Raw genomic sequence first — 26,474 nt, 5'->3', positions numbered from 1 at the left:
CGCACCCGCATCCGACCGCTATTTATGTCACTTTTTCTGTTCTCTCTCTCTCTCTCTTTCTCTGTACGTAAGCTTTTTCATGTATTTATATTAGAGAATATTTCTAAGGAATTTTAAATATATATCATAATTAATCTGCTATAAATATAATAATTGTAATAATCATGGGCGCCCACAGAAGGGAGCATTTACTCTCCTTTTGAATAAATACTGGATATTATTTGTATATTTAATATTAAAAAATGAAAATAGCAAAAAAATTTAATTATGCCTCCTTTTGAAAAAAATCTTGCGTTATACTATTCTCTCCCTAATATTTCTCTTCATATTTTGCCATATTTAATTCATTTTTTATGTGTTTAAACTCGTTGAATTAACTTATCGGCTTATAAGTAAAATTGGCGCGAATTGGTAAGAAAAGAGAAACGAAGCTGTGAGAGATCAGCGGCCAGAAAGGTCCGCCGATCTGTGTGACGAAGACATTGAGAGAAACATATCCTTTTATCCGGTTTGTGACGGAACGCGTCATAAAAGTCGCTATAAGGCGATGAAATTGAATTTCGCCTATATCAAATGCGAGAAGGCCGACGCGGAATGGCCGGGCGAATGTCGCGAGAACGACGCGTTGAACGGCCAGATAACCAATGCTCCAGTATTGTGTCGACTACAGAAGAGCGTGGGCGGAGGTCTGCTGGTCAGTTGATCAAGAAGCGGGACAGAGAGAGAGAAAGCAAGAGCGAGACGACTATTATCGAAGGAGAAGCGAGAAAGAGAAGTGGTCACACCTATGAGTAGAAGGCGACACGCAGCTGCGGGGGTGTCTGCACTTTCCAGGCAGCTGCATGTGCTAGCACCAGAGGCTAACATTCGCTGACCATCAAGAGAGGAAGAGAGAAATGACCAGCGCTGACCAGCGGCTCTCCTGGTGCATTGTCCAGCATCGTCGAGGGTGCCCATTAGAAGGACGCACGGCCGCCAATTCCCATTGATAAAGTCCTCCAGGCTTTTCATCATTATTCTCCATTATTCCAGCCATCCCTGTGACGACGGTTCCGAGTATACCTGCGCTGTGCGCGTTCGGGGTCCCAACTTCGGGCACGTGGTCCACATATGGAATATTTGATATAACCCCCAGGAAAATGGGATAATACCTCCCCGACTTTCCGCTTCAACCCCCTCTCTTTTTCCAGCAATAATCAACGCCCACGCATTCGTGCCCCTATTATACATATAACAAGGTGGAGTATTGTGTTGTGTATCCGCGCGCGTGCGCTGCCGCGTTTCCTTTGGGGAAATATGTATGTGCGTGTGTGTGTGTCTACATGTACCATATATATGTGTATGTATATGGTCATCAGAGAGATTTATCCCCGGTCTCGACCAAATTTTAAGCGCTCGTTTGGCGACGTACAATGAGCAACGATTAACGCTTCGGCCGACTATACGTCAGTTAAGTCGGTTTTTCAGCCGCTCTTCAACGCATCGCTCTTATTCTCCTCCTCTTTCGTGGAAGGTTTAATTCTTCCACGTCGAGTGTGGGAGCTAAATTATTTTTCGCCGCATATGGCTGCCGTACAGAAATTATTCGATGATGCATTATACCGTAAACTGTCGCAACTGCAAAGTAAGGCGATCACTGAATGCGGTTTTGCCGTATTTAAAAACAACGCGTTAAATTAAGTGCGTTAATAAAAGCTAAATAATGAAAATGATTGGCGATAATTTATCACGTAATTATGTATATAATATTTTTGATCTGACATGCTCTAAATATCTTCACTCTTTTAAGCAAAACAAAAATTTAATAAACGCGTATGAAGGCGTGTTAATGAAGTGCAGGTTTCGCTTGCAGAATAGGAGAGAATATTAAATAGTATGCGCACAGTCTCTGAAAGTCCGATAAACGTGTTGTCATATCGTAGAGATTTATTTCCAGCTCTAGCTAACTTTAAATAGTTCATTTGGCTGCGTGTATAATGTGAAACATTTAACGCGGCAGCTAGCTGTACGTTCTTATTATGAAGCTATTTATTTATGTACGACGAGAAATGCACGTAATAGTAATCCTATATTTGCTTTGGCTAATAAAAATACTGTGATTTGTATTTTCAAATTCATAGAAAAAATTGAAAGAAAGAGGAAGAAAAATATTCTTAATATTATTTAAAACTATAAAATATTTTTATTCCTTTTCTTCTTTAATGCATATATTTATAAATCTATTTTTTCAAACAAGCACAGCATCTCGAGCTTATTTTATACTTTAGGCAAACGTTGTTTAATTCAAGGTACATTATATTGCATCGTAAATTTATGACAATTATTTAATAGAAAGAAATATTTTTGCTTCTGTTTTGTTAGAAATGCACGAATAGATATATAGTAATTAGGTCAATTTATTTTATCCCCCTCTCCTGGTTAAGAGTTTCATTAATCTATTGACAATCACGAGTGACGATTCATGTAATTTGCTAAATTCAACTCGGATAATCATACTATCGTACGCATCTTCCTATTCATTCCATATATTCACTTTATATTATATAGTACATGTATGGAGAGTAATACGATGTATTTGTATAATATACGGTATATAAAATGCTTTTGAAACATGTCTCCGAATTTTAAAAATACATTTTAATTATTTTGAAACTGAAAAAAAATCAAGTTTAAGTTATTCATAAAGATTAAAAACAAGTTTACAAATTTATAGATTAGAAAATTATTTTTTCTGCGAGATGCAAACACTTTTGTCCGCGACAGATTTTTATTTCAATGGAAAACTGATAAAGAAAATCCTCGATATAAAAATATTAAAAATAGATCTATTCCAGAATGGAGTAGAATATCCATAAGAAAAGTGCCAAAGCATTTGAAACCTGTCTATATACATTTACACGATAAACTAAAGTATCGCGTTTTAATTATAAAGATTCATACTTCAGTAAGAGGAATAATCGATTCTTGATGCTTCCGCGGAAACATTTATCTCTTTGAGGCGAACAACCCCTGTGAAATAATGGACGAATCGTTGACCGTTATATGTGTTAGCCCGCGGAAACAAATTTAATTGCCACTTTACCGACCATCATAAACGATACTTGAAGCCGTTAGATGAGTTATGTACGTATATATGTATACAACACGCGCATACCGTGAATAATAATGGTTTCCGTTCACGCATAAATCGCGTCAATAATAATAAATTTCACACGATCTCGACGATCAGATACGCTCTCAGATGTCGCATTTGCCGGATTCATTTTACGTCCGCCGATGAAAACGCGACCGGGAATAATTTATGAGTATCATGATTACGTTCAAATTAAAGAAGAAAAAGAACCGCTAGTAATAAAATTATCAAAATGGCTCTTGCGATATCGCGGCTCTTATAATTAGCATACATATATCTCAGTAAAATCGTGTACGATGAGTTTGATTATTTCGAGGAACTGGCATGGAAAAAAGGGCGAAAGAACGAACGGATGACGAAGAAAGAGAAAGGCAGAGAGAGAAAGAGAGGATCATTCGCATGCATATACGCGCCTCGCAATCTTATCTATACACCTCGTAAATACCAGGCAGTACCAATGGTCGATTTTCTCAATGCTCTCTCTCACTTAGGTAGTCTATTATATAGGCATGAGCTTGGTAGTGCATTAGTGCTGCCAGATTGACCCTGGTCTGGTCAAGCGCCGCTTAAATTGCGTTCAGAACAATGTGTTCACGCAATGACAGGTACTGACTGCCTTCTTATTCTTCTCCTTTCGGAGTATCGGGCCAGACGAAGATTAGGTTAACTAAATGGTTCGGCCGTATTTCTCACTCTCTATATATATATACTTTTAACCGGCGTGACGAATCGCCACCACGTCGCGTTGCCAATACATACTTAACCACGTCTGAGATTCGTCATTAGTTCGGATAATGCGCCGGATTTCGTTCCCAATAACGTGTAAGATAAAAGATAAAACGCGTTATTTTTTATTATTATTAAGGAATTAGTCGATTGGATTAACTTGTTTGACGAATTCCAGATTACGTAAATCATGAATCGTGGATAGACGAGAAAAATAGATATACATGTTTTATACTCATCGTAAATTTGGCCATATATATTTAACCGGATTTTCACGTGGTAAATTTAGTGTGTGATGGATTTCTATAACGAATCGATAATCAAAAAGCGTACGCTTTTCTGAGTGTATAATTAAGATAGAAATGACATTAGAGCAAGATTTTAAGAAGTGTGAAAAAATTAAGAAATATATAATTATGGAAGTGTCTATTGTGAACAACAACAAAAATTAAACATAAAAACGCATATTAAGCCAGAGATAAAAATGATATTTGACTATTTTATAAATCGCGACTGGACGCATACATCGAGATTTTGAATCAAATAAATTATGATGTGTCCATAAAACATTAAATATTCTTCACATCAAGATAATTTAAATTCCGATTGATAAATGATTAAAACTTAAAGTCACAACATTATTGAATATTATAAAGATTAATTTTCACTATCTTCCATAAATAAAAAAGGCCAATATGATATATATTATACCACGAAATTAAACATGATAAAATCGAATATTATTGATCAATAAAATTTTGTTGCGGCATCTTCAATTTTCACTGCTCGAAATTAAATTATTCACATTTAATTACTAATGTGTACAGTCTTTTTCGCCTCTCGATCGACTCAATTGTAACGTTCAGACGTCGCGAGTGCATCGTGTCAATCGCGATTTTCACGGATAGCGAGGCGCCCTTAAGTTTACAGCCTCACCGGAAGAAGATGAGGGCGAGCGGGTTACGAGAGAGACCCGCCCCGAAGCATTTAAATAATAATTCGCCGTAAAGAGAGAATAGACCCCGACGTGGCTATAACACTCTCGCACGCACGTCTGCACGCAAGCGCATCGGCCGATGCAGTTAACACGCGCGCCTTCGGCCCTTCTTTCTCTGTCTCTTTATCTCTTGTCGTCTCGGTCCCTTTTCGCATCTCTCTTCCACTCGTCTTGCTTCTGTCTCTCCCGCTGTCTCGAGTATTCACCTCGCGCTTCTTCATATATCCAACCCTTTCCCTTTCTACCCTTTCCCTCGTTATTGCCGCGATGATTATTGCGATTATTACGGAGCAGTTCGCGGTTGTCATAAAAGCAGCGTCATAAAAAAAAGGATTGAGCCTGCCAGAGGCTTCTCTTAATAAGCGACGCAAGATTCTGCCTGACGACAGAGTCCAGCTTTTGCACGTGTAAAACCCCTTGCGAAACCCCAATGCGCATAGTACAATAACAAGAATGTCATTTGGATTTTCTGCTATTATAGCCAAGTTGCCTTTCAGGTTTGGGATAATTTTATTTATTGTTAGTAATTCAATTTGATGGAAAACGTTGTATTATTGTATGTATATACACACACAATACATATGAAACATGCTATGTGAATAGCTAAGAATAAATACTAAAAAAAAGGAAGAAATAAATCTTATAGAAAGGAAAATGTTAGATTTATAAGCATTTTACTAAAGATATATATTGTCTTCTACACACAGAGAATTTTCTTTTAGAATTTACCTTGAAAAAAATGATTATAGGACAATCCTATTATATTGGAAGAGTTTTACAAGTTTCTCCGATCAATATTTATTTAATAAATTTTACTATGTGCATAGTAAAATTAATCGAACATATTTTATATCTTATTGTGGTAGATATTAATATTTTTTATTGTGGTAAATATTAATCAGAGAAACTCTTATAAAATTCTTCCAATACCACCTGTCCCACGATTACCATGAATTTCGGGATAAATTCTAAGAGAAAATTCTCTCGGCGTATAGTTTAGTTTATTCTATCGAATTAGTTATTTTATGGACTCTTGTTTAATCGGCGTCGTGCAAATATAAAAAACTACTTAAAGGTTCGATAATCAAGAGTTCTAAATTTGAATATTGAATTAATAAATATAAGACAAAGTGCGAACACACACACAGAAAGAGAGAGAGAAAGAGAGAACACATATCGCTAAAGAAAGAGTGCTCGAATGTCGGACGCGCCACGACGGGATTACAAATAACGATAAATTTGCGACGGGCGTCGATGCCGGGATCCGGTAACATTAAAACCCTCTCACACGCAGCGTTGTATCTCGTGAATTGGTGGTGTGCGGAGGGGGTGTATCACGCGAAGAAACGATCATGATTCCGTTCCGGAGCGAAAGATAAGATCCTTGCGTATGACATGACCGCGGCTTTTCTTCCCTCCTTTCTATGGAATCTCCCGTCCTCCCTTCGGGTTACGGTTATCCGTCGCCGCGTCTGGTGATCTATCCGCGAACGGGGTGCGAGAATACTTTCCAGATTAGGGATCCATACCGAGGCTTGTACCGAGGATCAGCTCTCGCGCGAGCATCGATCGCCCTTCTTTATTCATTCGCAAAGGAATAAATAAGCGCTGACGGTGTACGGTGCCCGGTCAGACGATAAGATAAGGCCCTGTAAATCTGCAGGTTACTTAACAGGTCGCTGAACGATCTTCGAGTATCTTCTCCCTCATCCCTCTCCTCTGTCCAGTCATCCGGAGTTCGGGTTCTCCTGCTATTCTCGCTCGTTCCTTTGCAATTCTTTATTACTTCATGCTCGCCGAACAATCTTTCCTTTTCTCTCTTTTTTTTTTATTTGCTAAGGGATGGCCGGTCCGGCCAGGCCCCGACTACTTCCCGCCCAAAGATAACAAAGCTCGGACACGGTTAACGCGTTACCGATCACCCAACAAATACGCGCTGACTTTGCAATAATTCTTGCTACGCTGTAGATCGAAACTGTTGCGTGGTCTTGCGTGATTAACAGTGATTTAAATTTAGTAGACATTTATGTTGAGTATTCGATTAAATGCGTGAAAAAGTAGAAACAATGGAAGCAATGTAATTTCGGATTGAAGCAATTAAATAACAAGTTCGATGCAATAGATTTGCATAGTCATGTTTATGCTTATCTTCATTAGAAGAGGTTGTGGTATCTAGAGTCATTTTTTTTATATTTATGTGGTATCTTCTTAAAAAACTTTTTTTATTTGGAATATTTTCTCTGAATAGCGAGTATTTATACAATTTTAATGCACTCTTTTACAGCTTCCTGAAATATAAGCTTTCTAATTTTTGAAAATGGCATTTTTCTTAAAGATTGAAGATTATCCCTAAGGATGCAAAAAAGATAGTAGATATGTTTACGTGTTTCACTATTGTTTTTACATAAATTTTAATTTTATTATTTGATCATTTCTTTCTGTTGTTCTTTTCTCTAGAGTACATTATAATTAAAAAAAAAACGTGGAAAAATAAATATAAATATAATAAAATAAAGACATGTGGTGAAAACGTTGCATTCAAGGATATTTATTTAAAGTGTTTTATTATACGTCTCTAGATACAACAGTCTTCCCGGCATAGCACATTGTTTTCTACAATCCAACACTATGATTCACATCGATCGTGCTCCATAACTTACAAACACTAAAGACACTTTCGATCGGCGATCAAGACTAGGGTATGCCTCCACTGTTGCAAATATGGCAATCGCAATGGAAGGAGACTTCCATCTTGCGCTTTAGTGTCTACCCGGAGATGGATTAACTGTGTGTAACCGCGGTTATATGCCTGCCTACCACCCTTTCCCTACATCCTCCTCCCTCACAGGCGAGAGAGAGAGAGAAAGAGAGAGAGATAGAACGGTCTGTACAAAAGTATAATATATACTAACGTCCGTCCTTATCTCGCACATCCGAGACGAAGAGAGCCTTCCGCCGCAACTCGCCCCCACTTAGTTCCGGCTCCCTACTTCAGCAACGACTCGACGAGCTTCTTCTCGGTGGTAGAGAGAGAGAGAGTGGGAGTGAAACGGCGGTCGTGATGGTGGTACAGTACCGAGACGGTGATGGTAGAATCGTGGTGGTGGTGGAGTGGCAATGGTAGTGGTGCCTGGTCCTGGTGGTAGTGGTGGTGGTTCATTACACGGCTCCGTAACACCTTGCCGCACAGTATCGGTGAGTGGTGCACCTGTGAGGAAGTGTGCGGCGGTTGCATACACGTCTCCGATAGGCCACGTACTCTATACAACGAGCAAGAAAGCATATTATGTACGTAGGCACACCGCGCGCGCGATCGGGGTTGAAGGAAGGCGGTCCGAGGAGACAGGTGCGAGCCAATCGCGAGGCGCCATATGCAATTTCCCTTGGTTCACCCTCGCTCGCTCCCCCGCACTCGGTTCCCCTTTTCACTTTCTCCCTCTCGGTACCTTCGTGCCCTCTCTTCTTGTCTCTCCATCCGTACCTCTTTCTCTCCCTCTCTTTCTCTAGATACCCCTTTCTCTCTGTCTTTTCTCTCTTTCTCTTTCTTTCGTCGGTCCATTTTATCTTTATTCGCTGCTGTTAACTTATTGTTTGTTAAACGAGACTGACCCGAATACAAGATCCTCGTGTTTCGCCATCGATCCGCCGCGCGATTCGCAGTGTGACTCGAAATTAAGAGGAGAGCAACGACCTACATTGATTCTTCAGTCATTGCTCTTATCGATCAACCCTCTTCGCGTCCGACAGCCCCGACCTTGCACTCCGCGAGAGAGACACGCAACTAAGAATTCCTTTAATCTGAACGACATAAGATACGATCCGCATCTTTCGTCTCGAACGAATCTAGAACACTGGAAAAAAAATTTTGTTGGATTAACAAAAATTCTGTTCGAAAATGGACGAAACGGAATTATTAGTTGAATCTACCAGAATTCCTTTTAATGCAACAAGCATCTTGTTTGTACAACAAATCAGTTTGTTGGTGCAAACAAGATATTTGTTGTATTAAAAGGAATTCTGGTAGATTCAACCAGAATTCCGTTTCGTCCATTTTCGAACAGAATTTTTGTTAATCCAACAAAATTTTTTTTTCAGTGAAGGAATAATGCTCGCTCCCGTGAAAGAGTGGAACTGGTTAACAGCAAAAACAACACGACCATTTACTTACTTATTTAATAGAATAATGCATACGTAGTAATTCATAAGCGTGAGCAGACAGACGAAATAATATAAAGATATCACAACTCAAGTAAAAATACAGTGCTTCGTCCTGCGTGAAATCCGTTACTGACATCTAGTTCTCTAAAGTAACGGATTTTTTTTATCTTCAAAAAAATTATCCCGAAAACTTTTGTCGAGAACGAGATCATATTAAGAACGAGTAAAACGATGAGAAAAAGTAAAAGAGTGAGAATTGAAATGATTTTTGGCATCACAATGGTGTCAAATTTCAAGTTGTTAAAAAACAAGCTTTATTTAAATAACTTATTGAACAGTTCATAAGGTGCGAAAAAATAAATCTTTAGAACTTTAGGATTTTCTATCTCCCGACGGCTTCGTCTTTGATTATTAAAATCTTGAGTAACCGCTAGAAAGTTTTTTTAGTTTTGTTGTTCATTATTTACTGAAAAATTTTTAACAAATTTACGGATATGTCAAGGTAATTTAACATGAAGAAATACATTACTATAAAGCTTTACACGAAAATAATACTATTGTAAAGGTATAACAAGCAAGAAAGAACATAGAGACACAAAAACATACTTATTGTTCGATTTAAACGGTTTTTTCACAAGGTCTACCGAGCTATGTGTCACCGTAAATTTGTATCTTTTCTGAAAAACGCGCGTGAAAAAACATTAATAAAAAACATTAGGTAAATTTGCCTAAGTCCTAAATTATATATTTATGCAAAAAATGCTCCAATATGTCAGTAAATTTGTCTAAGTCTTAAATTATATATTCATGCAAAAAATGCTCCAATATCTTAGTAAATTTGCCTAACAATAAGTCTTAAATTATATATTTATGCAAAAAATGCTCCAATATATCAGTGTTGACTTTTATTGTTTTGTTATCGCATAAATTGCATTTTTTGGTCTACTTTTCTTGCCTCAGATTTTTTTACATACATTCACCTATATATAATAACGGGACAAAGATATTCTGTGCATATCATTTTTTTATAACAATTTTTTTTGTTTTACTATAAAAAAGCGTAGACAATATAGTATAGGCAAAATAATAAAAATTATGCCTGCATGTTTTCCATAAGAAAGTGCATCGGCAATATTTAAAAATGTTATAGTTCATATAAAATATTTTTTATTGAAAAGTTTTTAACATCCAGAAATATGTTTTGCGTAAATGTAAATAATATGTAAATAATATATTTTATACATTAGCCAAGCGGATTTAGTTTTGCATATTGCTGATATCACATGATTTTAGAGAGATATAAATTATGTATTTTTATTTAAATAAGCAAATTTTTTCTTTTTATATTATTAATATATTAAATTTTAATTATCAAAAGTTTGAGTTTCAATGAGGACTAGATGCAAAATGATAAGAATACTAAATTTCTTTTTCTTTTTTTTTTTAAGTAAATTATTTGCTGAACATTTTAAATTATGTACAATTATTTTAAAATATGTGTATAATTGATGCTTCTGAATGCTATTAAAACTTTTTTATTATATTTTTATTATAAAATTATATTTGTTGATCTTTATATATATTTTCTTTGAAAACTGATTTACTTTTCTGGAATTTAAAAAAAATCTGTTTAAATAAATAAAACTAACTACGACACTATTAAAATATTATTAATTAATTGAAATCTACTTGTGTCGAATCTACGAGTCTAGTGAAATAGAAAACACTCATTCGAACGTGGCTTGAAGAGAAGGCGATAAATATAATATATTAAAAAATGATATAATATTCGAAAAACTTAAAATTTTTTCAACGGAGCGCACATCTACTTAATGTAAACTCTGTCAATGCAACTAATTCCATGCATTAGTTTAATTAATCATAATTAATCATAAATTCAAGGACATATACTCTGATAGGCTTGTCTGATATAACATAATCGAATTAAATCTACTTTATAGGTATCACAGATAATCTCCATTGAAAGGATATACTCACGCTCCAACGACCACACCCAACAACATGTCTGATAAAATTTATGACAATAAAATACGTGACTCAGACAATTTGGCCATCAATGCAAAAAAACAAGATACCGATATGCAAACTTCTGAGAATCAAATATTTCGGGAATTGATGACACTTTGAGTTTTTTAAATAGAAACTTTTCTTTTTAATGCATTTTTATAGTTAATGTCGAGACATTTAAAAAAAATTGATATGATTAAATCTTCTTTCGTTAAAAACATCGTTAAAATCATCTAATTCCTCATGATCTTCACAAAATGACCAAACGCCAAAATAATACTATTAATATGCATTAAAAATAATATTGAATATAATAATTTTATTAATAATCGCGAAACACGAATTTATCAAATTTGCCCCCTTGACACGAACTATAATCAAAAATTTGTCAAAAATTTTGACAATTGTAACCTACAATGATACATAGAATTTCGATCGATATAAGCACTTTAATTTCGGTTATAGCATAATTCTATCACATTATCACTCGAAATACAATGTGAAAGATATATACATACATACTAGAGCGGTTTGTTCTCGAAATAGCTCTTGTATCTTTATTTTATCGCGCAAAAAAATCACTGGAATGTTTTGTTCACTATGAATGCAAATCGGTCCACGTGGGGAAACTGCATGAAAAAAAGATTGAAGGGAACGCAGTACAGTATACGATGTTGCTCGACAAAAATCAGCTCGAAAGCAGAGCGAAGGCTAGAAATCTTACAATCTGAATAATAATTAATAATCCGAGAGTGAGTGGCTCGCGCAAGCACCGCCTCTTTTCTCTTTGATTAATGGAACCACCTCCCTTATATCATAATTAAGACGCGGGGTGCCGACGGTATAAGGGAAGATCGACGGTGACTTTGAGAATGGTGGAACGTGGATGAAAAAATGGGTATTTTTCTTAGAATGCAGTTTCTATAGAACACGATACTATTGACCAATCGAGGGAAAGGAAGCTTTGTCATGATTGGTGAATTCTGACTTACATAAGATTTTCTTCAAACGAAATGCTCATGTGCGTTATTATTTTTTGCGGACACTGAGGTAGGGATACGTTTTAATAACAGACGTTGGTTAGTTTCTCAAGTTCGTTCGTGTAGGTCTCATCTAAGTTTTAGCAGTCGTCCGCGCAACTATTTGGGATTTATATCGTACACTTTGGTAAATATTCAGTGAAAGTGTCTTCATCAATTATTTCGAAGCTCATATTATATTATATACATATATATTATATTATATTTTGAGTCATAGAAATTTTTAAAAAATTAGCTATTTTGTTTTTAAAATTGTATTAGAATAGTTATTACCGAAGATATTATTGTGTAAGATTTCGTCATATGTATTTCATCCTAGTCACTAGACTATGCCAGTGCATTATTATTACTTCATATTTTATATAATATATTTCATATAATGGAATATAAAATAAGTAATTGAATCTGTTCGCGAAAAACGCATGTTTTTTTTATATAAGAGCGTTTGAATGTAGTATTCACATGCATGCAGTATTGCTATAAACTCTAAAGCATAATATAATTTGTGTTTTCGGAACAATAAAACGATAATATATTTTCATTTCTTTTTAAATATTGCTCTCGTTTAGTGTGAAACGAATATTTCAACTTTTAAACTTTAAAATTAGCAGATAGTACTATGAAAACGTATAATTTTCGAGTTTTTTAAGTTCAACATATATAAATGTACTTTGACACAGAAATTGTGAATACGTAAAAAAAATTAAATATTTATAAAGTCGGTATATACAAAATCATTACATTTAAATATAATTATACTAAAACGGGATGGTGATGAAGGTAATAGTTTTTCAAGCAGATTCAATTTTTATGTCTCAAAATATATAAAATATGTATGTGTTTGTAAATGTAGATATTATATAAAGTATGTAATTTTTTTTTTTTCAGAAACTGAATATTTATCTACGTGTTTAATTGATCTTTCGTGTTTCACATTGGTGTAGTTATGTCTTCTCGATTTAAAAGAGGGAATTTATTATTTTTCTTGTAAAATGTGCGGAAAAAAGGATGAAAATATTCGATGCTCTGGAATACTGCATATAAAGTGGGGCATTAAGTATCCATTGCACAAGCTTAAGCGTTTATATAATGTACCAAAAAATTCTGCAATGTCTCGCTTAAAATTACGGACATTAGGTATGCATATATAAAATTATCTACATAACACTTAAAACTTGACTTGCTTTCACATGTTCATTTATCGTATTTTACCAATATATTAGGTGACTAATTTTTTGATCAATCTCCAAAATTTTTTGTCTTCAATTTTAGAAGAAAATTGTTGGCAAAAGTTATATGGTGTGAAGAGGAATATGATAATAAAATCAATTTTTGGAAAAAGAGTTTTGAAAAAATAATTTTTTTCAGAATTATGTAAAGTCACTTTTTATTTTTTAAATTAAATATCTTATTCTTGATTACAGATTCTTATAATTGATATTGAAATGTTTTTAAGGACCTGTTGTTCATATTTTTGTTAAGAATTTGCAAAGTATGATATTGCAAATTTTAGTACTATTGATATGAAAATGATCTCTCTCTTTGTCGAAAATTGATTTTATCATTATTTGTCTCCAGACCATATGACTTTTGCCTAAAACATTTTTTCTAAAATTGAAACCAAAAAACTTATTAACCGTTTAAAATGGATTATCTAGAAAATAACCTTACATAAATAGAAAAATGCTTTTCAGACGAACAAATCTAATAAATTCGTAGAAGATAATTCAGAGAAAAGAAAAATCATTTATCTTTCAAGACTGTAATTATGCTGCATAAAGCATGTGTCCTTCATGTGTATGTGCATGTGTGTGCGTGTTCATTCAAAAACTCGTTGAAGCTGTAAGAGATGGAGGCGGAATCTGAAAAACGTTTCTAGCTGTAGGACATTTATATCCTGCTGTTCAATGTATCATGGTATCGATTTGAAAAGAAATATGTATACATATTATATATCCACATAGATTATACTGAAAAATTGGTTGAAATTTCTGCTAATGGAAATTATGTTTATTATTTGTTTCTGTCATACTAAAATCGAGCTTGAAAAAAAAAACTGAGCAAATTAATTTAATTTAATTAAGAATTAATTCTCGAATAATAAATGTAACTTTATTAATGCTTCATTTTTAACACTGAAAACTGCATGGATTTTTATAGTTAATTAAAAACAAATAAAGTTTTGCAATCATTTTTAAGTGAAATCTAGAGTAATTTAAATGTACGTTTGACCAATCAAAGTTTAGTTCGGACGTTCCGCGCGCGTTCAATAAATGTTTAACCCTCGCATTGCAAACGAGCAGAGTCTAAAATTTAACTGCGATTAGGAAATGGTATTTGACCGATTCTAAACTGAAGACTTTACGCCAAGAATAACAATCGCATGATTTCTAGTCTTCAGTGCTCATACGAAGGTGGGGTTTATTTCTTGTTAGTTTCTAATGATGTGAAATTCGCCGATTTCACCCGTTATATGCAAAGCATAATAATCAACCTGTCGTTTTATATATATTTTTATTATTCACGCACATATGTTCTTCGAGTTTTCGGATATTAAAGTTTAATGTCACGTACTTTTCCTTCACATTTCTTAACACATAATAATTGTTTTCGACGTAAAATATTTTATTAGCAAACTTCGATATATATATATATATATATATATATATATATATGAAAGCTATTTTTGATTATTTTCAGATGAGAATCATTATTCGAATAATTGAACGATCTCAAATTACCTGAATTATCTGATTTATCCGAATTATCTTCTTCGAGTTGTTTTGTGATTTAGATTCTTATGAAACGAGGCAAGTCGATCGATAGCAAGCAAGCCTCATCATCCATTCAAAATTATTGTCGAGGTTTACATCATCTTTTCAATCATGGTCGTGAGTAGTCATTAATCATCATCACTCATCATCGACGTCTCTGACGCCTTATCTACTTTAAAAACGACCCAAAAGAGCAGCGTTTTTTTCTATGAATTTATCTTTATATACATATATATCACGCCGACCATATTATTGCTATGATCGCACTATTTATATTAATAATATAAAATAATAACAATGTAAAGAGAAAAGGCTTTGTTAATGATAAATTTTCGTAATTTTGTTGCAGGTGAAGAAAATGACTTCACATCAGATGGTGAGGAGAGCGGTGGTGGAGCAGGAGGCGAAGAAGCCGTGGATCTCACCGCGGCGAGATCTCATCAGGGCGACGAAGACGACAAGGATGCCGACGATGCTCTGGGCGAGGACGAAGAGGACGGCGGTGATGAACAAGACGAGCAATACGAGGACGAGGAGGGCTCGCGAAAACAGATTCGCCATCGACAGGACGCGGAGAACAACAACAGTTTTGTCGGGAGCGGTTCGACTTCCGCCGGAATATTTCCACCTGCTGGAACTAGTCATGTCACTCTCGAGGCCCTTCAAAATACGAAAGTTGCGGTCGCGCAGTTCGCCGCAACCGCCCTCGCTGGTGGAGTCGATAGCGACGCGGCATTGCAGGATCTGGCGATTCTACAAAGTACGCTATACAATCTTCAGCATCAACAGGTACTCCAGTTACAGTTTATCAGCCAGCTTCAGCAACAATTATCGATCACTCAAAAGCAATCGGTAGCGCCACCGTCGTCGGTAGAGGCAGCTGATAGCAAGGAGGCCTCGTCGTCTCCCATCATCCATCCGAAACCATTGTCGAGTCTGACATCGCCACCTTCTTCCCGGCCACCGAGTCATCATCATTCATCGCCAGCACCGCTGACGCCGAATCTGCTTCAAGAACGACCCACCTCGACGAGCAGTGCCTCTCCGTTGAATCTACCCCTGTCTTCGTCCGGCACTACGTCGACTACCGCTACGACTACCAGCAGTCAAATCTCACTGTCGCATCAAATGCCGCCTCTTTGCTCGATCAGCTCTTCCCTCGCTTCGTCGATCATAACGAACAACGATCCACCGCCGCTTCACGAGCCGAACACGCTGGAGATGCTTCAGAAACGAGCTCAGGAAGTCCTGGACAATGCGAGTCAAGGTCTATTGGCCAACAACCTTGCTGACGAGCTCGCGTTCAGAGGCAGTAAAGGCTCACGACTCTCGCCTTACGATTCGAAAACGAGCGGTGGTCGAGGCGAGCCCTTCTTCAAGCATCGATGTCGTTTCTGTGGCAAGGTCTTCGGCAGCGATTCAGCCCTACAGATCCACATACGATCCCATACAGGTGAGCGACCCTTTAAGTGCAACGTCTGCGGCAGCCGATTCACCACCAAGGGCAACTTGAAGGTCCACTTTCAGAGGCATACGGCCAAGTTTCCACACGTAAAGATGAATCCGAATCCCGTTCCAGAACATCTAGACAAATATCATCCGCCCCTCTTGCAGCAAATTGCTTCCGGGCAACGGCCGATATCCCCGCCTCCGCCACCCCTCGCCATTCATCATCCCTCGTGTCATCCGGCACGTAGGGAGCACAGTTTCCTACCACCACAGCCGCCTTTACCTCTCAGTCTCACCTCGCCCGGCATGATCCTTTGCCGATTACCGGTTATTAATCACCGGGACGACCAGGACGTGCCGGAAAACCTTAGTAAACCCGTAACCTCTGCCCCGCCGACGTCACCTACTTCCCCCGCCGCTGTATCGAACTCTCATCATTCCTTTCACGACAATCATCAACAACAACAACTACAACAACAAAAGCAGCAACTCGAGCAGAGGGAGGAGATAAAGCTCGAGCAGAGGTCACCTGGACAGGAGCAATACCAGCAACGACCGATGAGTCAGGAAGACTCCGGACGTATAACCCCGAAGAGAGAACCCGAAGAGACGGACGAACCCGTGGAAACGGAAGACGGTGAGGATTTTGAGGAGACAACGAGGCGATCTCTCAATTCACCTTCGTCCTTGGTGAACCCGTCGTTTCAACCGCAAACGTACGAGGATTGTAGTATGGACAGTAAGATGAGTGGACGATTAGAGGGCGACGGAGAGATGGAAATAGACGAAGAGACGGAGGAACAACCGGAGAACCTTTCTGGCAAAGGTACGATCAATCGTTTACCCCAACAGATGATGGCATACCCTGGAGCATCTCCGGCTAGTAGTAGCGCGAGTAGCGGTAGTCTACAGACATCCTTCGCCGGGATTCTATTCCCGAGCGCCCCGACTCATCATCAAATACCTCCTCATCTTCCGGCGGTTTCCGTCCCTGGACAGACGCCGGTCGTCTCCGCGAGCGAGATGATCGATCCATCTAAGGATCCAGCGATTTATTCGAGCTTGTTACCGCGACCGGGTAGCAATGACAATTCTTGGGAAAGCTTGATCGAGATAACGAAAACTTCGGAGACGTCAAAATTGCAGCAGCTAGTCGACAATATCGAGCACAAGCTTAGCGATCCTAATCAGTGTATCGTTTGTCATAGAGTGCTCTCGTGTAAGAGCGCGTTACTAATGCATTATCGCACTCACACGGGCGAACGTCCTTTCAAGTGCAAAATCTGCGGTCGCGCGTTTACCACCAAGGGCAATCTAAAGACCCACATGGGAGTGCATAGAGCTAAACCGCCACTGAGAGTATTGCATCAATGTCCTGTGTGTCACAAGAAATTTACGAACGCTCTTGTACTTCAGCAGCACATACGTCTTCACACCGGCGAACCTACCGATCTCAGTCCGGAGCAGATTCAAGCCGCAGAAGTAAATGAATTTCCAGGTTGCTATCCTCAACCACTTTCCTTCTTTCCGCAAGGATTCGCTCCGATGCATCCGACAGGTGCTGGTTTTACCTTAGGATTCCCTGGATCTAGACAACCGACCATCGAGCAACAATCGAATGAAAATGATATCGATTTGAAGGAGGAATCTCAACAACAACGGCAAAGATTTATGGAGGAGCACAGCGAGGAGATGGAAGATCAGGATGACGAGGAGCAGGATCGCAGAGAAGACGACGACAGGTGCGAGATGAATCGCGATAGACGTAGCGCCGAGATGATGGAGAAGGAGCAGGAGCACGAAAGCGAGGAACACGAGCACAGAGACATAATACTTCCCATGTTTTCAACTTCGCTGGCGGCCCTCGAGAACCAAGTGAAGACCATCACGACGACGATCGCCACAACGACGATCGCGAACGCAGCCAGATCGCCGCCGTCCTTTCACCGATACAATGGTAGCGAAAAGAGCGACAGCTCGCCGATGTCCGGCGCTCCGTTAGATCTGACACCTCGCGCCTCGTCCACTCCGGCATCGGTGGCTTCCGCGTCACCGACACCACCACCACCGCCGCCGCCACCGCCGCCGCTGCCGTCCCAGACTGTACCGTCGCACCATCCGTCGCATCCCTTCAGCATGTTTGCCGGATTGCTGCAAGCGGTCTCATCCGCACCCGCCACCAGCACGCCAGGCACGTCCAACATAAATAGTGTGACGTCGATGAGCGCAGTCAACCCGGGAAGCGCTCCCGTCAGCGGACCCCTAGCCTCGCTAACCACCTCAGCTGTACTAGCCGCGTCGTCTACTTACAATCCTCTCGGTCTAGCTGTCGGAGGGCCAGCAGGTAGGCTCCAAGTCATCAGAATCAGCGAGCTGCGGTTCCTGCTACACCCTTTCCCGCGTCCGATGATCACGATTCCATCTTGCCGCGTATCACCGAGTCCGAAATCGCATTCTAGTACACCTCTTTCCGTGTGTGGTGACATATTTGACTTATCCATGTCTCATGCCGACATCCTGTTTGCGGTGTAGCCGGACCTAGCACTCCCACTTTCCTGTTGTACAACTTTGTTTTTTTTTTAATTAATTTTAATTAATTTTTCTTAATTAATTTCATTGTAATGATCTTTTTTCGATATCTCTTTATCTTTCTCTTGTAGTATGTCTGCTTATCTCATTATCTATTACTTTGATTTTAATATTATTTTGTCTCATCGCTTTTCTCTTTATTTTCTTGTGCTATCTCTTGCAATAATACGTACACTTATACATAGATAGAATATATACCTCACATCAGTTTGCCTTTATTTTTTGTAGTTTTGCATTTTTGCTTCTCATATTTCGAAATATATTTCGTATATCGATCTCATGCGATGATACATAATAACATATACACAAGCACGCAAAGAGATATTGTGTCATTATTTAATTTAAAAAAAAAACAAAATTTTAATTTTTTCTATTTCATTTTTAAAATTTTTTAATTTTTATTTTCTTATTTATTTTTCTAATTTTTAATAATTTTTTTTTTTTTAGAAATATTGTTAAGTTTTGAACAATTAATAAACGAAGATTCCGCAAAACCATCTTATATGTATCCTGGAGTTGATGACATTTACAATTTGATTATTGACCCCTTTGAGGAAGGAAAGTAATATATTGATTCAAAAGGAAAGTATATTGATAATATATTGATTATGTCCGAATATATATATATATTTTATTCGAATATATAAACGAAAGCAACGTTGTGTCAATAGCAGCTTCCTTCAAATGTTGAGTGAGAAAACAATGATGGAAAATACTTTTCACTCAGACTATTCAATTGTGAAGTATTAAGAAGAAAAATCAGAGAAGAGCAATAAATTAGATTCTCGCTATTTTTGGCTGTCCGAGGCAATAAAAGCAGAAAATTCTTGAAAAATCAGAAAAAGGATAATGAGCACGGCGATGCGAGCCTAATTGCTATGTTGCATTTATGCAAATTCATCACGCAATTCATCTATTAGTATGATAGAGGAGATACATTGATATTTATATAAATTTAATATTAAAATTAATAAAACCATTTTTTGTGAGGACACTACTGTATGTCAATGATTGCATGTCTTTCATATTTAATATATGATAAAAGATGTGTAATTGTTACATATATAGTATATGCATACATATATATTATATATATGTATATATTATATACATATACACATACATAACATGTATTACATATATGCTTATATTTATATTCATATGTATATGTAGTATATATGTATTACATATATACATATATATTATATATGTGTTTATACATGCATACATAACACAATAAACTCACGTATAAAAACTGTTTATAAATATGAGGTATTTTTATAACGCGATAAATCTTATAACGCGATAAATCATCTCCGTATAATACGTTAGATAAAGTTCTAAATTTTGTGTTACTTTTATAATAAATAATATATTTCAAAGTTTGTACGACCCGTAAATAACGTGGAATATATATATATAACGCAGATTATACTTCTTGTATTATACGGAGATTTGTTATATAAATATAGAAAGCATGGATTACTTTTATCCAATTTGCGCTGTAAGTATCCACCTACCTACGTGAAAAGGCTAGAATTAACGAAAATCGCTATTTTTTTTCTAATCGGTGTAGAATGAGCAGAAACGTTTGTTTCTTCTACTTCTGACAGAAAAAGAAAGATATACTTCGTTAAACACTTCTACCTTTTTTATCGCGTCGCTATATCGGACTCGCTTACAAGATTCTATGCTTTCTGTGTCTATATACAATATTCCATCCATACATCGTAACGTACGTATATACATACACATATATACAGCTTGAAGCACTTAATTGCATCATTTTTTTTAAGATTTCGATAACTTTGACGACATGAAAATGTTTTCTGAAGGTCATTTGAATCGCCGAGATCAATAAAAATAAAAACGAGAAATCATCATGACTATTTTTTTGAGTAATTAATAAAAATTAATAAAAATATGACAATAAAAGAAAAGGTAGTTTCTTTTAAATTTAAAAATGAGAGAATAACTTCCAAATTGATAAATCTAATCATACGCGAAAAATTGCAAACCCACACATGAAGAGTATTTTCTCTGTCCATATATTCACTTCTCTATTTTTGACGTTTTTGATTACATGTGAAGATCCAATATCATAGAGATAACTCCGGTAACTCGGAATATTTATTTAATTACATTTAAAATAAATTTAAATTAAAAAATTTTAAAGTAATGTATCTCGTAAATCGGAAGAGTCCGCCACATGAGGAAAAAGTATACCTGATTCGAGACTCGATTCTCTATGATATATATATATATATATACATATATATGTATACATATATATATATATGTATGTATATATAAATAACTCACTATAAAATAAATAATATTTTATATATATTTATCATTTTTTATTTTATCTATATTATATATAACTTGCAAATTTATTCAATAAATATTAGATTAGAGATGGTTTTTAGTTGAATTAGATTAGATAATTTTAAATCAGAAATAATTTGAGATTATATAGGGAGAAAATTTCAGATTATATATAGATAATTTTAGATTAGATAATTAGGCTAGATATAATTTTTTAAAGATGAGTTGCACGTGTTTATTTATTTTTTTTTTTTATCGAAAATGTCATTTGATCGAGAAGTGTGTGGGTTTTTGCAATTTTTCCGATATCTATTTTTAATAATCTCAATTTAATCAGGTGAAGATTTATATGTATTTAAATTTATATTTATTGGTTTCTTTCTGAAAAATATATACTCGAATCATTTTTAATTTTGCAACTTAACTTAAATAATATTTTTATAGAAATATTATTTTATGTGAAATAAAATCACAAGATGTTCTAAAAATGACCAAACTTTAGAAGTATGTTATTCTTACTGTAAGAATGAAAAGAGTCAATGAACATGGATTCATAAATGCTTTCTTTCCGAGTTATAAACATGTTTTGTTTGTTTACGACAGAATCTGTTAATAATAATTTCACATTGATACATTAACAAAGAAAAATTGCAAAGAAGAATTGCATGTTTATGACTTTTTATATTCTAACAAAATATAGAATACTCTCCTAAAGTTTAGCCATTTTGTAGAAAAATAATTATTTTCATATGTAACTTGTCAAAAACGAAAGTGCTCTAGAACTTTTTTTATGATTACAAAGAAATAGCTAAAAATATTTGTTAAATCATGTTGTCAAAATTATCAGAATTGTGCTTTAAATCTCTATTATGTGTGTGATTATTGAAAAATATTTTCAACAAGAATTTTACTTTGGATAAAACAATACAATATTATTTTCTATGCAATCTGTACTTATATATTAACATTTTATTTTGCGAATATTTTGCGCATTTTCTATATTATTGTGAATTATACTGTCCGTATAAAAATTATTGATCGCTACATCAAAGCTTATCAAAGCACTGTGATAATCGATTGAATACCGTACTATTTTATTTATAAACTGTAAAACGCGAACAAAGTTTCGAAAAAATATACAGTTTGATATAATTAGCCATGTCTTATAATACACAGTATTGAATTTAAAGAGGAAGAACTGAATCTCGATATTAGAAACGTTAAACAACGTAATCATTGTTATTAAAGTTTTAAAAAAATCGCTATTTTTTTTAAGTATTGATAAAAATGCGGATAATACTGACGACGCGATGAATCACAGTTTTGAACATAAAGATATCTCTATGAAAAATATTAATTTTTTTGAGTTATATTCTCAAATAATAATCTGATGGAAATGTCTTATTTTCTATGATATATAAATAACTTAAAAATATTTTTATATATATACGTGCGTGCGTATATGTAATCGTGTAGTATTTCATTTTCAAATTATGAGCATATGTATAATTAGTAGTTTTTCATTCTCAAATGTGTTATGCATTATTATTTATATACATAGAAAATAAAATACCAACTCATAAAACTTTTTTTGGAGTTTTTTTTTAATAACAGATTCTCTTTAGTCAATTTAAGATTTTCATAAAAATGTCGAGGAAGATAATCATTTTTTGCAAACGCTTAATATTCTATCACATATCTTTTTAACTAAACCTCTTTTGCACTTAAAAGTATGAAGCGCTGTGAAACACAACTATCTTTCCCCTTTTTTCCAAAGTTAAAAATTTAATGTTTTAACACTAAATTAATTTTTTAATTTAATGTTTTAAACATTAAATTCATTTTTTATCATAAATAACATTATTCATTCATATATTCTAATTAACAATAAGCTTAAACAGCTCTTCATAATATAAATTGATTTATTGCAACTTTTGTTGCAATGGCTTATTATGATGTAGTTTCTTTTAAATTCCTCTGATTATTTATTAAAATTAAAATTATGAAGCTTATATTAATTTTACTATATATGTATTATTAATTTATTTTTATCATTTTGTTTTTATTAACTCATCTCTACACACACATACGCATACACATGTATATAAGAAATAAATCTTTCATCAATTATTTGATGTAATTTTGCATTAACTGTATTCATCTCCATCTCCTCTATTACCATTATTCTCTTCGATACTTTGACTTTATTTTTAATTAATTTTTCGTAATTATTCATAAATAATAAACTAATTAATATTGTATGTCAGTACATTAATTTCTTTTTAAACTTCTTATAACTTTAGAGATACGTATATATTAGATATAATTAGATACGTATTGGCAATCATGAAAAAATGCACAACGCAGGCCATCGCTGTCAAATAAAGATAGAGTAGAATAAAAATTATACTAGAGTAAAAAAATATCTTCAGTGAGAAACGCACACACATATACATATGTACACTATATGAAGAGCTGAAGCAAAAATATAAAAAGGTACGATCTGTTACAGTACGTGGCAACACCACTTGTAAATTCTGCTACAAGACGTTCGCATGTCAATCCGCGTTGGAGATACATTACCGGAGTCATACGAAGGAACGACCTTTCAAGTGCACTGTATGCGACCGAGGTTTTTCCACGAAGGTAATTAAATTAAATCTGCTTTTTATTTTCAAAGCGATTGTCGCGAACTGATAATCTCTCGTCCTTTCTCCCACTTTCTCTCTCTTTTTTTCACTTGTAAGTTTCCTCAATTCCCTGTGGTTCATGTGGAAAGAAATCACTGATTGTGACAGGCCTAATCAACTCGATATTATATCTTATTTAACTCTTAAGCATTAATGTAGAGTGATGTGATACCCTCATAGAATTTTGATTTATCGCATAAAATTCTCGTAAAATGTATGGAATTATTAAAAAATATTGAAAGAGAAATCAAATATCATATGCAGCACCCTCCACAAGTTTGGAAACACCTTACATTTTACAGTTAAACAATCGCTTGGCAGCGACCTACGCAGATTTATTTTATGACTATATATTATGTCATAAGATATTAATAAATGACATTATTTTTACATCGTCATCTTATATCTTACTATATATATATTCACACAAAAAATCTACACAGATTGCTGCCATGCGATTGTTCAACTGTAAAATGTAAGGTGTTTCCAAACTTGTGTTGTACATGTATAATACAATATTATTGGGTCTGTGCATAAGTTCGTAGCGAAATTCCGTGAGATGTCGTTCGCAATTGGAAGACTTCTTTGCAGAAAAATCTCAAGACTTCTACAAACGAGGGATAATGAAGCTTGTGGATAGATGGCAGAAAGTCATCGAACAGAATGGGACATATACAGTTGATTAAGATCGCTTTTTAAGATAATTTTGCGTTTGAAATTTATTCGATTTTCGCTACGGACTTATGCACAGACCCAATACTACCAACGACGTGCCTTAATGCTTAAGGATTAATTAAGGCTCAATTAATGAAATGTTAGAGAGAAAAAAACATTGCACATTCTTCGCACAAAAAGCCCGCACACACGATTATCACTTCTATACTCTTCTCGTCTGTTCTGCTATACTTTCAGAACGACGATTCCGGTCAGCAAGTATGTTCCTGCGCGGAGCAACCCTTCGCCGCGAAGGGTCCGATCCCCCCACAACCCAATCCCCAATACCGCTCGTACCCGGCGAGATCGGAAACCGCCGGAAATCGTGAGAAACCGAAACGCAGGCGGCGGCGGCCTGAGGAACGGAAGAACCGGGGGCGGACAGGAGCAGGAGGGGGGCGAAGGCTGACGTCTGTTTATCCTGCCGTCCGCCTGCCCCCGCTGATGCCACCCGCCCTCGGACTTCTACCCTCGGACCACGTCTTCCTGGTAAGAGCCTAAGCGAGCGTACATGTACTCGTCTTGCTATCTCGTACGCCGAAAGTTGCAATTTATACCTGTTCGCGAATAATCATATATCCGTGATCTTCAACTGAACAACCTGCTCGTAGCTCGATAATTCGCTCGAAGGAAGTCATAATTAAATATATGTAATTACTTGCATCGAGGAGATTAAATAATATGTGCGTATGTTCGCGCAATAACACTTTATTAGATTATATAATAAAGTTATACCTAAGTTATGTGTTAAAACTCTTAATAAAACGAATAGAAATAACACGATGCGAGATAGATCTTTCTCAGACATTTATAAAATGAAAGCTTGATAAAGGGCTTAATGTATGTACACCTATATGGCAATTAACTTAAACGCAGTATTCGCGCATCGCTAATACGTTATATATAAATGCTACACATGAATAACAATGCTACGATTGTTCCTTTCTCTCTCTTCTCTCCCTCTCTCTCTCTCTTTCTAGCTCTTTTGCTTTCTTTTTAGGGACCGCCGTCAACTAACTGAATTAAATACAAAAGAACGTGTTTTGTGATGCGTAGGGTAATATGAAGCAGCACATGTTGACTCATAAGATTCGCGATATGCCGCCGCATCTATTCAGCGATGCAAAGCCACAGCAGCAGCAGCAGCAACAACAACAACAGCAGCAGCAGCAGCAACAGCAGCAGCAACAACAACAACAACAATGTCAGGATCACGAAACTTCCAGGAGCCCGATGTGCCCCGATGATTCTAGCCTACCACCCCCGCCTCCACCACCACCACCACCCCCACCGATGCCACCTACGTCAATCGAGTCCGCGATACCAGTGAAGAGATCCCCGCCGGAAGGGGATCTGCCGGCACCAAAGAGACCAACCAGTAAGTACAGCGTTCGCTAGCTTTTATATACAAGGAATAAGACTCAATGTGCTTCTTCATCGAGCGTCACACGAATTCAGCTTCGCTCGGCCGACTCGATCTTATTGTTAATCGCAATTGGCGGCTCTCTCCACCTCTCGTTAGTCGAGACTATAGTTTGAAGTACCCTGAGACTGCTACTGCTGCTTCGCATACGCTTCTAGTTTTCCTTATATTTCCTTGTCCGTCAGTTTATCTCTATACGTGTCTCAATGTTTCTGTATGTATATGTTGGTGGAAGGATTACGTAGATTTTTTCTTCGTTTCTTTATTGTTTAATACTATGAACTTCAAGTACATTGCGGTGGTATTTCGTATTTTCACGTCCGATACTTCTATGTCGTATGTGAAAATATTATTGAAATATTAGCACGAGGCAAAGCTTGCAAAGAAACCGCTAAGTCTGATTATATGCCGCACTTGTATAGTTT

General features: G+C 36.1%; 1 protein-coding gene across 3 annotated transcripts in view; it reads left to right on the top strand.

Annotated features, from left to right (window-relative positions):
• salm (spalt major) overlaps positions 1-26,474 on the top strand; it is a 73,465-nt gene that overhangs the window by 40,546 nt on the left and 6,445 nt on the right. For 2 of the 3 annotated variants that reach the window (XM_085481500.1, XM_085481502.1), the window contains exons 2-5: positions 15,206-18,649; positions 23,735-23,868; positions 24,825-25,115; positions 25,683-26,004. In XM_085481500.1, coding sequence (XP_085337626.1) covers positions 15,206-18,649; positions 23,735-23,868; positions 24,825-25,115; positions 25,683-26,004 — 4,191 coding nt within the window. The remainder of the gene's footprint in view (positions 1-15,205; positions 18,650-23,734; positions 23,869-24,824; positions 25,116-25,682; positions 26,005-26,474) is intronic. The other variant, XM_085481501.1, reaches the window with a different exon arrangement.

Source organism: Nylanderia fulva, unplaced genomic scaffold (assembly GCF_048542155.1).
Source record: "Nylanderia fulva isolate GAGA-0341 unplaced genomic scaffold, ASM4854215v1 Scaffold18, whole genome shotgun sequence".
Classification (NCBI taxonomy): Eukaryota; Metazoa; Arthropoda; class Insecta; order Hymenoptera; family Formicidae; genus Nylanderia; species Nylanderia fulva.
Note: the sequence above shows the minus strand (reverse complement) of the source record. Positions and strands in the feature narration are given on the sequence as shown.